The sequence below is a fragment of the Manacus candei genome, unplaced genomic scaffold, assembly GCF_025592945.1.
Source record: "Manacus candei isolate 608988 ecotype Guabito, Panama unplaced genomic scaffold, ASM2559294v1 h1tg000119l, whole genome shotgun sequence".
In the NCBI taxonomy this organism is placed as follows: domain Eukaryota; kingdom Metazoa; phylum Chordata; class Aves; order Passeriformes; family Pipridae; genus Manacus; species Manacus candei.
In genome coordinates, this window is record NW_026138167.1 from 2,879,624 (window position 1) to 2,892,755 (window position 13,132).

The 13,132-nt window shown below is 45.6% G+C and overlaps 1 protein-coding gene across 2 annotated transcripts in view; it reads left to right on the forward strand.

The window, feature by feature from the left end:
• Nucleotides 1-630: 630 nt before the first annotated feature.
• USP3 (ubiquitin specific peptidase 3) overlaps nt 631-13,132 on the forward strand; it is a 39,809-nt gene continuing 27,307 nt past the window's right edge. Inside the window, exon 1 of one of the 2 annotated variants that reach the window (XM_051770520.1) lies at nt 631-847. In XM_051770520.1, the coding sequence (XP_051626480.1) occupies nt 757-847 (91 nt within the window). In that variant the 5' untranslated portion in view covers nt 631-756. Of the gene's footprint in view, nt 848-5,443; nt 5,496-13,132 lie in introns of those variants that run through there. The other variant, XM_051770521.1, reaches the window with a different exon arrangement.

The window sequence follows — 13,132 nt, forward strand, 5'->3', positions numbered from 1 at the left end:
GGGCAGGGGACTGTGCCCCTCTGCCCCTCAGGGGACACCCCCCTGCAGAGCTGCTCCAGCCCTGGGAACAGCACAGGGAGGACACGGAGCTGCTGGAGAGAGCCCAGGGGAGGCACCAAGAGGATTAAAGGGCTAGAGCAGCTCTGCTGGGAGGGAAGGCTGGGAGAGTTGGGATTGTTCAACCTGGAGAGGAGAAGCTCTGGGGTGACCTGGTTGTGGCCTTCCAGGACCCGAGGGGAACTTATAGGAAAGATGGAGAGAGACTATTTAGCAGAGCACGCAGTAACAGGACAAGGGGGAATGGCTTCAAACTGACAGAGAGTAGCTTTAGATTAGATATTAGGAAAAAATTCCTCCCTGTGAGGGTGGGGAGGTCCTGTCCCAGGTTGCCCAGAGAAGCTGTGGCCGCCCCGTCCCTGGAAGCGTCCAAGGCCAGGTTGGACGGGTCTTGGAGCAACCCGGGCTAGCGGAGGTGTCCCTGCCCACGGCAGGGTGGCAGGGGGTGCTCCCCGAGGTCCCTCCCCACCCGAACCATCCCTGCCTCCCTCAGCACCAGCGCTCCCGTCACGGCTGCCGGCAAAGCGCGGCGGGCGGAGCGCGGCGGGGGCGGACGGGCGGGCGCCCCCAAAGCCCGGCGCGGCCGGCGCGGAGCGGAGCGGGAGGCCGGCCCTAAGATGGCTGTTGTGCGCGGGGCGCCGCCGCTGTAGCGCCGCGAGGAGCCGCCCGCCCGCCCCGCTCCGCGCCCCGCACCCCGCCATGGAGTGCCCGCACCTCGGCTCCAGCGTCTGCATCGCGCCCGACTCGGCCAAGTTCCCGCAGGGCTCGCCCTCCTCCTGGTGCTGCAGCGGTGAGTGCGGCCTGCGCTGCGCGGCCCGCCCGGCCCGCGGTGGCCCGGCCGCTCCTTTGTCCTCGGTGCCCGGCGGCGGGAGGGCCCCCGCAGCCGGGGGAGGGCCCGGGGGCGCGGGGCAGGGCGGCAGCCCCGGCCCGCTCCGGCGGGGCCGCCCCGCGGGACCCTCCCTGGGGGGGCTGCGCGTCCCGCCGCCCGCGGGGTGTGCGGGGTGTGCGGGGCGGGGGCTGCCTCACAGCCCGCCGCTGCCCCGCCGCTGCCCCCGCAGCCCCGGCCGGCCGGGGCGGACCCGGACTTTGTCCCGGGGCCGGTGCCCCCCGGCCCGGCCCGACCCGGGGCCGCTCCGCTCTCCTTTTGTCCGCGGAGGGGCCGCGGGCGGGCTCTGCCCGGACCGGCGCTGAGGGGCCGGGGGCGGCTGTGGGGTCGGGGGGTGCTGGAAATCCGACCGAGATTACTCTCCTTTTGTTTTGTGGTTTTTTTGGAATATACATCTGTGCGAGGACTTTGGAGAGTGTAGTTTATTGGAGAGCTGCGGCTGGAGGCGTCGCTCGGGACCCCCTTCGGTCCGCGGTGAGGGTGGTCGGGCTCGGGGCTCTCCCGCTCTGCCCGCGGGTCGGTGCGGGTGTAGAGCCCGTCTTTTTTTAGTACTTTGCTCTTCGATTTAATAATGCAAATTACCGCCTGTGCAATATACCCTGCCTTCGGTTCTGTCCCTCGCACGATCTTATTTGTTCAGGGGCTTTCCCTTTAAAGGTGCCGTGCTCGAGGTGCTTCAGATTTAGCTTTCTCGTGGGTCACCGCACACTTCCACACAGGTAACCCCGAGGTTTGCCGGGGATTTCGGTACGTGTTTTTGTTTGCTGGAGTTTTAGTTGGGCTGGGTGTGAAAGCAGAGGGAAGCCCGGGTTAAGGTGGGAAGTGGGCCCCGCTTAGAGGGGCAGCTGGTGGCACTGGAGGGAAAGCCTCCCTTGGGAATGACCGATCGGGGAGCCCTGCACGGCCGGATAATTTGAGGTGTCCCTTGTTTTTAAAGGAAAGACGGTTGTCCTTTGTCTGGCAGCGTCGGTGCCTCCGTGTGGGAAGGCTCTGCCTGCTTAACTTGTTCCCTGATTGCAGTTTCCGGGAGCCAAGGTGTGGTAGCGTCGCTGCTTCCTTTGGCCAAACCAGTTAGTTTTCTCTGAAATGCTTTTTGGTTTGGAGGGTGTTCATTTCGCAGCGCAGTCATGCGGAGAAATGATTAGAAAGAGTGGGAGAAGCACGGGGAAACTCGTTGTCCCTGATGTTTCTTTACTGAGGAAAAAAAAATTATTTACAAGAAGTTTAAGTCTCTGGGTCCATCTGTTATCTTCAGAATATCAAGGGTGAGCAAAGTTGTCAACCAGAAGCATATGGCGGTAGGGAACCACCCTTCAGAGAACTTAAAAAAGATAAAAGTGCCAAAACTAAAAATATATAACGAGGTATTAATATTACTTCCCAGCTTAAAAAAAAAAAAAAAGCCAGTTTACAGCTGCAGGTCTCTGTTTTTCATGCTGCTTCTGCTTCTCAGCAAAGAAGTTCAGCAGTTAGAACAAGTTTTTCTTTGTTGTTCAGAGGTATTTCTCCCAAAGCAGCACTTACAGGGAGAGCCAGATGCTGGGCAATCAACTGATTTATTTTACAGCTCTGAGGCAGGAAGAAGGGAACTCGCTGCCATATCTGGGGGAGTTTCTTGTTTGTAATGCTTTTAAAGAAAATTAAGATAAGTCACACAGTACTCACACAGATAACTGTGGAAATCTTAACAAGTGGCTAGAGAAGTACATTGAACTTAAAACATTCCAGTGAACAAACAGCAAGCTCTTTTTAATTTAAAGTAAATGAAAATCGTTCTTTTTCAAAATAAATGTTGCATTTCTACTGGCATAGTAAAATGCAGTGCCTCACTTCTCACTTTCAGGTAGTAACGTGATTATTGTTGCATTAACTCCCTATTGGTATGTAGAGTATTGTGTTTTTCTTATTTGTATTCATTTTGACGACCTTAATTTTTTTTAAAGATATGTAATACCGGTTTGTGTCAAGTCACTGTAAATGCCATGTATTATTTGCTAGTTTTTCTGGTAATACAAAATTAAACAGAGAAAACACCGTGTGAAAATTAATATCTTGTCAAAATTTAATGCATTGCCTATTACTTTTGATACCATTTCTAAAGTTCTGTGATTTTAGTTCTTTTTGTTCTCAGCGGCCTGTCAGTTGGAGAAAAATACTCGGGAGGTAATTTTCTGCATTCTGTAATTACAGGGCATCTCTCATCAAGTACGTTGTTGTCTTTAACTCAGAGCTTGTTGTCAGTCCTGTTGCTGGTTGCTGCTGACCTTTCCAGAAAAGGAGGGTGATCCAGGAAGCTTTCTGGCAGCCACCTGACGTGCCAGCGATAGCAAAACATTGCAGAGTAGGTTGCAGAGCGAGTTCTTAGCTCAGAGTGCCCGTGACTATTTTTATCATTCTCTGGTGTTTCTGGGATTTGAGGAGCTGGAGTTGCCGTGCTGAACGGTGCACATTGGTTAAGTACCTTTTCCTTGTCTCTCTGCAAAAACTCTTGGTTGCAGCAACAATTTCACAATCTGGAGGCACTTTGGAATATTGTTATTTGATTCACAGCATTGAATGTTGTGTCATTGTGCAATGTAGGAGTGTTGCATTTGGTGCTGGTGTTTGGAGCCAGCTTCACTCAAGTTACTGAGCATGTGCATCAGCCTGAATTGCTCTTTTGGCCTAAATCAGTTCCCCTTGAAAGCTACCTGCCAGAGTTGTTTCTGGAGGCCTTGTGGTGAAGGGACACACTAAAAAAGCACTAAGAGGGAGCATTGGCAACAGGGGTGTTGATCCAAGTGTGAATGTTTTTGCTCTGAATGAGTAAGTAATGCTGTATGTTCATTGTTGAGTGTCTCTACAACTTCTGTTGCTGTCACATAGGTTGGAGGTCTGAGAGTTTAAGCCACCCGTGTTTAGAGAATGGTTTTGCTTTCCCCCGAGTGTTTAATGCAGTCAGGCATGCCCTGTGCCCTGAGCAGTGCAGAGAGCAGCTTTGCTTTGAGGAGCTTCAGGACTATCAGAAGAGAGCACACAATGATTTTTCTGCAGATCCAATGTGTTGTTTTCGTAATTGGGCATTTGGGAGGAGATGAACATATAAAGTAGAAATAGTGCAGAAACTGAAAACGGCTTTTAATCAGTGCTGTCACATGAAATGCTGCGTGCAGATGTCTGCTAATTCCAATTAGAGTGCAGTCTTTCCAAGCACTTTAATTTCTGAAACTTCTGCTCAAGTTGGAAGCAGAGTAGCTGGAGGCATTGGCAGGACTGCAAAGTGTCACAGACTGAATCTGTTGAATTTGTAAGATGGGCCACACCTTCAGCCCTGTTGTGCAAATCGTGTAATTATGGAAAGCAGTCTGGAACAGCTCAGATGTGGTATTGCTCAACAACTTTTCACAGACTCATCAAACCACAGGGAGCTGTGTCTCACCTAAGCGAGATTACAATCTTCTGAGCACACCTGTGGAAATCTGAGGAGGTTTTCCACCTTTTTTTCTGCTTGGTTGAGGATTCATTAAGTGTTCTCACTGGACTCACTGGTTGTTCAATGTAGAATTTGAAGTTCTGTTTTTAGAAGGACAACTGCAGACATGGGATTGTGTCTGCTGAAATAGGGATTCTGTGATTTTTTTTTTCTTTTAAAGGGAATTGCACTTCTGAAATCCTTAAAACTTATTACTTTTCAGATCACTATCAAATTAATACTTTTTTTTCCCTTAAATATCACCATTTTGTTAGGTATTGAAGAGCAGTTCTGGCTACAGGCTGGTATTTCCTGCAAAAGCTAAATATATTTGCCTGGCATCTGTTTCTTGCATTCTGACTTGTGTTGACTAAGTTCCATAGTTATTGGCATTTGGAGGTGAGGCTGGGACCACAAAAGAGTGGAGCCAGCACCAGGAAGCTGTTTGAGGCCTGGTGAACAATGATTATGGTGGAAATCCATATGCTGAGTTAATGACTTTTTTGCGTGTGTCTAAAGTAAGTTACCAAAATATTTAATGAATTCAGTTCAGAGTAACCCCAGTTATCCCCTAATGCTTTATTTATGTATTACCTTTACTATATATTTTTATTTTACTTTTACACGTGAGAGCCAGTGTTTTGGGCCGAGCAGGGGAGCTGTGCAGCACATGACTGCCCTGGGCCAGGCTGCTTTCGATGGTTTTTTTGTTTGCCGATTCCCCCCCGCCCGCCCCCAGGAGGTTTTGTTTTCTCAGCTCAGTCACACTGTTCTCCTTTCACTGGGGTAGGTAACACATTCTGCCACACTGTGATTTTTGGCACTGCACTTCTGCAGGCATTGCCAAAACAAGTACAGTGTAAAAGCTCAGGTACACAGACTTTTAACCCTCTTGGCTTCCCTTCCCATCCTAGCTGCCTTTTAATGTTTCTTCATCTCCACGAGTGTTTGTGTCTGTTTGCTTTTCCTATTTTGTTACTAGAGATCCTCATTGATTCTTTCTTTCCATGATTTTCCATGATTGCTAGAATACAGGAGGAGGGAAAACTTGCTGGAACTGGAGAATGGTAGGTAGGACCTTCTTCCTAAGGAGAATTCAGGGTAAGCTCAGGGACAGTGTGTGGGCCTAATGTATTGTATGTGTGAGGATTATTTATCACCCTACAGCTGGAAACTGCCAGATTTATTCCGAATTTAAATGACAAAACAAGTATGTAAAAAAAAATTATCCCTTTTTATTCAGTCACTTAAATTTAATTTCAAAGTTGAGTAGTCTTTCATCTTTTTCTCTGGGTCACTGCAGTGCAGGAATGCTTGTTAGTAACTCTCCTGTGCAGGTTGTTATATCTCCTTAGATTCATTCCCTGGTGTCGTTTTAAGTAAAACTCGTTAGACTTGTTTTTTTTTAGACTCAGTCTTTTTTTTTCCATTTGAATCAGTCACTGATGTGTGAGCAAACCACAGGGTCAGTAGTTACTTTGGCCTGTAAGTGCTTTGGAACTGATTCTGTTAGAAGATGGGGTAAAAGTCTTAATTTCAGTCTCATGAGATAGACTTAAATTTCCTTTATTTACAAAAAAAAAAAAAAAAAGGAGAGTCTTTGTTTTCAAATAATATCTTTTAAAAGCAGTAAACTTAAATCGATGGTGATTAATATTTTCTCCATTTTCTTTTCAAAAATTCGTTTATACTCTCAACAAAACCACAGTCCATCACAAAACTTGAACATTAGCCTGGGGAAGAGATGCTCCAGAGGAAAGAAGTAGACATTTAATACATTTGTTGAGAAAGTGGGTCTGATCTTTGTGATGATTTTGAAGATAAACATCGAAGGAGGGATTTTTCTGCTGTTTCAAAGTGTCCTGTGTTTTGAAGTGACTCCTCCCCGTGAGGTCTGAGGCGCTGTGGGAGCGAGATGAGACTCTTGTGTGCACGGCAGGCTCTGGAATTACCCACGGATTAGAGCAAATCTCATTACCGTCCGTTTAAATTTAAGCAGGGTAGTTTTCACCTGCCTTTCCCAAGCCCTTCAAGGTATGCAGGTGTTAAACAATATCAGTGCATTATTCTTTGTTTTTCTGAGCGCTCCGAGGTGCTGAGGCTGACGGAGTTAGATTAGTAATTACTATTTTTTTGGTCACATCTGTGTCTGAGGTTGACAGAGTGAAAGTTTCCGACCCAGTGTTTGAAGTGAAACTGGGCTTTGAGCCTTGTCTCACTCCCTTCATTGGGTAACCGGTTCAGGCTTTGCTTTCTGGCTTAACAAACATCCATTACCTGGGTAAGAAGTGGTTAAAGGCCGTGAATTAAAATAATCCACGGAGGCTAGAAAGTGCAACTTAATCAGAAATTTAGATCTGAAAGCTAGTTAAGGCTGTTCCAATTTATATTTTGATATTGTTGGAGGAAACAGTTTTTATCATAGAGTGAATTAGAGTTGTTTTCATTACTTTATGGTGCCCTTGGTATGGGAGTAGTGTAAGATTTTGTGTCCTTAATAGTTCTTCTCCCTGATTATAAGAGGGTGTGTTAAATTGCCTGCTGAGTACACTTACCATTTAGCAATCTCATCTGGGGTGTCAAAACAATCCTCCGGTGCTCGGGGTTGTTTTACCCCCCGGGAATATCTTGCGTAATTTTGGATCTTGCAGACGTCGTTCGGAAATTTCTGTGGCAGATTTTCTTCCCCGTTTGAATGTGCTCCAATGCCACAGGCAGCCTGGCAGGACAAGGGGCTGGTTCTGGAAGTTGGCCTGCCCCCAGCAGAGCGAGCAGACAGCATTTACCCTGGGAAGCAGGATGGTGCTCTCAGGTTTGGGGGTGGGGGTTGAAGGTCCTTATCGATTGCAAACAGGGAAACACTGATTTTTTCCAAGGTAATTCGTAGGTGTCAATATGAGCATCTGCTTGTCTGCGTCAGGATAAGTGCATTTTCTCAAAATAGCCACGACCCTTTAAAATTTGATTTATTTGTTTTACTCTTTGGTTCATGTTTTTAGTTTGGTAATGTTTTTGTCCGCTGAGCATTCGATTTCTCTGTGTTTTGTTCCCAGGGGTAGTTAGCAGTTGTATTACTCATACTACAAAAGTTCGTGTAGCTGGTATTGGGGAAGTAGGACTGCGACAGTGGGGACTACAAACAGATTCAGTACTAGGTTATATAAAGAAAGCAAGGCTTATCAACTTGATGTCTTTTCCCTCCTGTTTCCAGCCTGAATGTTTTGACCTGCTATTGATTGCTAAGTGACCCATGAAGGTTCCTTTCCTGAAGGGTTTAAAAATTACATTCCACTGTTGGCTTTGCTGGTTTTTATTCTGGCTGCTGTCTGAAAATGGGTATTTGTGTGTCTCACTCTAACATAATGATTGAATAACTTTTCTTTTTGTCCCATGCTGCTACTGCAGTGAGGAATAGTATCTGTTTTTTTCTGAGGGATAAAAGCATTCAGTTTTAAAATGTGTATGTAAATATGTGCGTGTATGCATTTAAATTTGGATGCTAATTAGTTATCACAGTAGCCAAACAACTAAAAATTGTTTTTAGAATGTAAAGGAGAAATAGAGACAACAGTTCTCTAAAAAATGCTTCTGGGTACATTTGTTCATTAAAATAGGCCTGTCTCTGACGTTTGACTTCTTTTTTTTTCCTTTTTTCTTTTTAATGATATTTTTCACTGCTGCTTTCAGGCGGGCTGTGATTTACGCGGTACATGCAGGGAGATCAATTGCTGACACGTGTCCTAAAATTTGACTTGACATGTAGAAAGACTAAATTACCAAAAAAAAAGGCCCTGGTGTATCAGGAGAGCTCAGTGTGTGTGTGCTCGGTGGTGCTGTGCCGTGCCCTGCTCTCCCCAGCACAGCCGCTCTCTGCTGCTGCGGGAGGGACCTGCCCCGGCTCTGGCACCTCCTCCGCCGTTTGTTCACCGCTTCCCTGCTCGAAAAGTTCTCCTCCCCTCCCCGTCCTCTTTCCCGCTGCTGCTCTCAGAGTACAGGCAAATAAAAGCCGTGCATTTCTCAGCGCCCGCGTTTTCCAGCGTGGAATTCTGATTGCATAATCCAAATAGCGAGCGGGAGCCAGCGAGGGAGGGGAATTCCGTGCAGATGGAGCTGCTCGCGTTGTTCTCTGACAGACCTTCCCCAGCCTTAGGAATGTGTCGGGCACTTCAGTGACCTACTTATTCTATGAAAAGTTGTTCCCCTCCCCGTGATTTATATTCTCGCTCAGTCGTTGCTTAGTATGTCTGAATTATATCTGGTTTTCCACTGGAAGTGGAGATGGTTCACTGCAACCATTTGTGGCATTTCTTACGTGAGACTGAGCAGTGCTTTTATTTAGTACGAGGAGGAGAAACCAGCTGTACAGGTGCAAACGAGCACAAATAGTAGCTGAAGTTCACACACGATCACTAAATGACTTGTTTTCTCACTAAAAACTTAATCTTTCTGGGTTTGGCTGAAAGGTAACAGGAGAAATAACTTGTGTGTTTTTAGCTGTGAGGGTTGTTTGTTTATTTCTTTAAATGTTCTTTGGAGTCTTAATTAAATTCTTTTACATTTGAATGTGATTTGAGTCAGGTTAACACTCGATACTGTAGAGACTTTTATTCATTGTGAAAGAAGGATTTAACATTTTTGTATGTTTAGCAGTGCTTACCAGGAAACTTGCTTCCTTATAAATTCCCATGCTTTGATTTAAATGTAATTTAAATTTCATATTTTCTTAATTTTTCTTTAGTTATGTGTGTGTTTGCTGATTTTGAAGCAAAACATTTTAAATAGTATAATTAAAAACCTTTTCCGTTCTGTCTGGTTTCATTTTGACCAGAATGCTGTTTTTCTAAAATAGGCAACAAAGATGTCTAACAAATGAAACTTATGTAAAATATTCTTAAATAGAGTATTTTTTTCATAATGTCAAAGAATTTAGAACAAATTTAGTGCACTGAACCCTTTGCAGTGGGGCTGAGGGTAGGATAGAAAGAACAACTTTATGTGAAACGAAGTTTGGAAACAAATGGGAGTACTCTTTAAAACTAGGCAGAAAAACCAGGGGGCTTGTAAGTGTAGAACACATCTCTAGTTTCCAAATCCTTTTTCCTACATTCTCTCTCTGGAATGGGGCTTTAGCTACTCAAGGTTAAGGTTAAAAAAATCCTCTTGTACACTTCACTTCTTTTTCCAGTCACCTGACTTCCATTACAGTTACTTCTTAAAATGTAGAGCAGATTCTTTTCCCAGATGCACATACACTTTAAACACTGCCCTCCTCTTCCCCCCCTAAAACCCAAACAAAAAGCCCCAGTCAACAACCACAGACATTTAACCCTGTGTTTAAAATCTAAGAACCTACTCCTAGATTATGAGCCAGTGTTGGCATTCTTTCTGCACTTGTGTGTGTGTGTTAAGGCCTGCCCTGTCTTAGGATTTTACCATCATGTTTAGTTGAGACCTCATTTCATTTTTTTTGATTCCTCCAGAATGTAAACATACAACAGGCTCAGATAATAATACAGCTGGTGTGTATACTTTTTAAATACACGAATGTGAAGTCAAAAACTGGGAACGTGATCCATTGTATTAATAAATATGTGCTTAGTACTGAGTAATTTATATTGCCTGTTATGGATTTTTACATGCTGCTTGTAAATGTACTGATGTACCTTGGAGGACACTTGTATTCTTTAAGGCTTCTTTGATTCTGGCAATAAAGTGGTTTTTTAATGCCAATGTGAATTCTGCAAATATCCACACATCCTGCAATCTTGACTAATGTTCTGTGATGAGGAAGGCTTGGGATGTTTGCCTTGAGAAGCTGTTTGATTGGATGTGGTTTATAACCGAGTTTGTGGCCAGGAGGAAGGAGTGCACATGGCTCTGTAATGTGATTTGGTCAGCTCATTTTGGTGGAAAATCCTCTGTTCCGGTCTCAGTTGTAAGCACTGTGTGTTTGCCGCGGTGGATTTTGGCTGGAGGGTGCGTGGCTGTTCCTTGCTGTGGAGCTGCAGCCGAGGAAAGGCTCTGACTGCCGGGCTCGGTCAGAGCTCCACCCTCTCCCTTGCTTGGTCTCACTGTTCCCCTGGAGAAGCACTTGGTCATGGGAGTGCTAATTTAGCAGAAGGAATTGTCAGTCCTCCCCCAGCACTTAGGAGCAGTCTGGAAGGCAGGTCCTCCAAGGGGAGGAGGTGTGTGCATTAAGACACATCTTGAATGAATGGGCATTTCTGGAGAGAACTGCTCAGCTGCTTTGCTCAGTCTTTGAAGAGACTGTTGTGCCTGCATCCAGTGGGAATTCCAGAGCTGTACATTCCAGGAGTGGGCAGAACCTTTTTGCAACTGCAGCATGTAGGCCCGGAGGAGGGACCACATCCAGCATATTTGTCTCCTTAGTGTTCCTCATATGTTAATAACTTCAGCAATTCCCTCCTTAGAATAGCAGCTTCCATAGGTGACTCTCTGACACCTGCTACCTGTTGTATATATATCTGGGGAGTTTTAGGTGTTTAATTCAGAGCTGGTTTGGCAAGTCACAAGTCTTGTGTAGAGTGATTAGTCCTGGGATATCCTACCTTTCCCTGCAGTTAAAATGATTTTTAAAGGTCTAAAGTGTATGGGACAGTAGGATCAGTTCTGATCTATGCTGATAAAATTCTTTTGGTAAATTATTCAATCTCTCATTCTCTATTTTTCAGTCTGTAAAATGGAAGTGGGGTCTCTGAGAAGTGCTCTGAATCCCGTGACTGAAAATCTTTGCATTTGAGATGTTATTACTAATGGAGTTTATATGATTTTGATTAAATACTTGTGCAGAATTTTGTGTTCTCACCATTTCTGATTGTTTCCCAGGATTTTTCCTTGCATATTTCTCTCACCTTTGCTTCCAGATCTTTGGAGAAGGTAGCTTTTAGTCTGATTCCTTAGCCCTGATGTGTGACAGGCAGAAGGACTGTGTTTTACAAAGAAGGGGTTTCTCATTTTGGTATGAGGATTGTTCCTGCTTTTATCTTCACATGTTAATGGAGACAGCTCTTTTCTGCTGCCATTTTCAGTTCTTTCTGGAGCAAAATGAGAGTCCTGCTATCAAATCTTAATTAAACAGGGCACTGAGGGATTGTTAAGCAAAATTAAGTTAAAGTCATGGGAAAGGAAAAGTAGTCCATTTCTTTCCAACAATGTTCTTGTGGGGTTTTTTGGTTGGCATGTGTGTATATACACACACACATACATAGAGCACATCTGTATGTGTTTGTCACCAAGGGCTGGTGTCCGTGGGACAGTTTGCTCAGCACAGTGTCTGTATCCCACTGCTGCCACAGCTGTGTAAATACTGCTCCTGGGGCAGACCTGAGGGGAGGAGCAGTGGCTTTTGTTTCAGTTTGGCTTATTTCAGTGTAGCTGACCCACTGTGACAGCACAGAGTGAGCTGAGCAAAGGTCAGTTAGGCCAGAGATGTGTCTGTGCAGGTCACTGTGTTACTGTAGTGTAATTGTACAAGTGAGATTGTAATATTGCTACAGCTCCTTCTGAGAGCCAAGTCCAGGCTGTTTTGTGAGGGCCGTGGGGACTGTTTGAAATAGTTTAGTGACCCTCATCTTGTTTCCATTCCACGTGCTTTTTACAGAAAGACCAAAGTATTGCTCTTATGCTGCTGATATTTTGTGGCTGTCTGTAGTGATGCAGTAAAGGGCTATTTTAAACCCCTGCTGTAGGCACAGTCCTGCAGCAGCTCTGGCCTCGGGGCACTGCTGTGCTGGCACAGCCTCCAGCCCGCATTGATCTGGTGCTGTGCCTGTGCCAGCCCTCGGGTGGGCACTGCACCGGGCAGGTTTCTGAGCTTGGCTGCCTTTCAGAACCTGCTTCCTGTTTGTCTCCTCCTCTTCCTGCTGCTTTTATCCACTGGCAGTTTCTCAGCTCTGCAGTTGCTAAATTTTAACAAACCCACGGACTGGTTGTACATTTTTACATGGCTGTAACTTCCCTTCAGTGGAAAGCTGCAGCTTTGCTCTGCAAGGAACGCAGTGCCAGGAGCCTTCCTGCTTCTCGAGGCTGCTTTTGGAGTCAATTTTCAGTAAGAAAAAAACCCGTCAAGCTTGAGAAGGACATATTTGGGTGAGCCTGAGGGTGGGACGGGGTGGGGACCCTGTGGGGAGGAGCCAGACTGATCAGCCATACCTTGCTCATTCTGCTTGGCATAACTCAGAGTTATCTGGGTGATTTACAGAAAGGGGAAGCTGGAGGGACACCTCTGAATGTTCCCACAGTTCTGGATGAGTCTGTACGGGGGGGATTTGCTCTCCTGGGGGTGGATTGGTGCTCCATTTACATGGAGGGATTTTTAGGCTGTGTAACAAATGGGTGTTCGGACTCCACTTGGAGAAATCATTCTGTAAAACACAGTATTTCCCCTTCCTATTATATGGCGAAAAATAGTGTTTCTAAGCTTCTGAATAAGATGATTTTAATGTAAAGTGGCAAATGACACTGCCTCAAACAAGACTGTGGCACTGCAGATTTGCTCTCCCTTTCCTTTTGATAGGTCAGCATCATCCTTACCCCACCACTTGAAGCAAGTCTGAAAATACAACCAAATGAGGCAGTTGGTGACTGCTTCAGTAGCCACTTCTGTTCAAGCTGAGAAAGCAGCCAGTGTTCCTTGGCCTGTATACCACTAAATATGGTGTAACAAACACAGATAATTTTTGTTAATGTAGATAAGATATTTGAACATAGCTTTGATC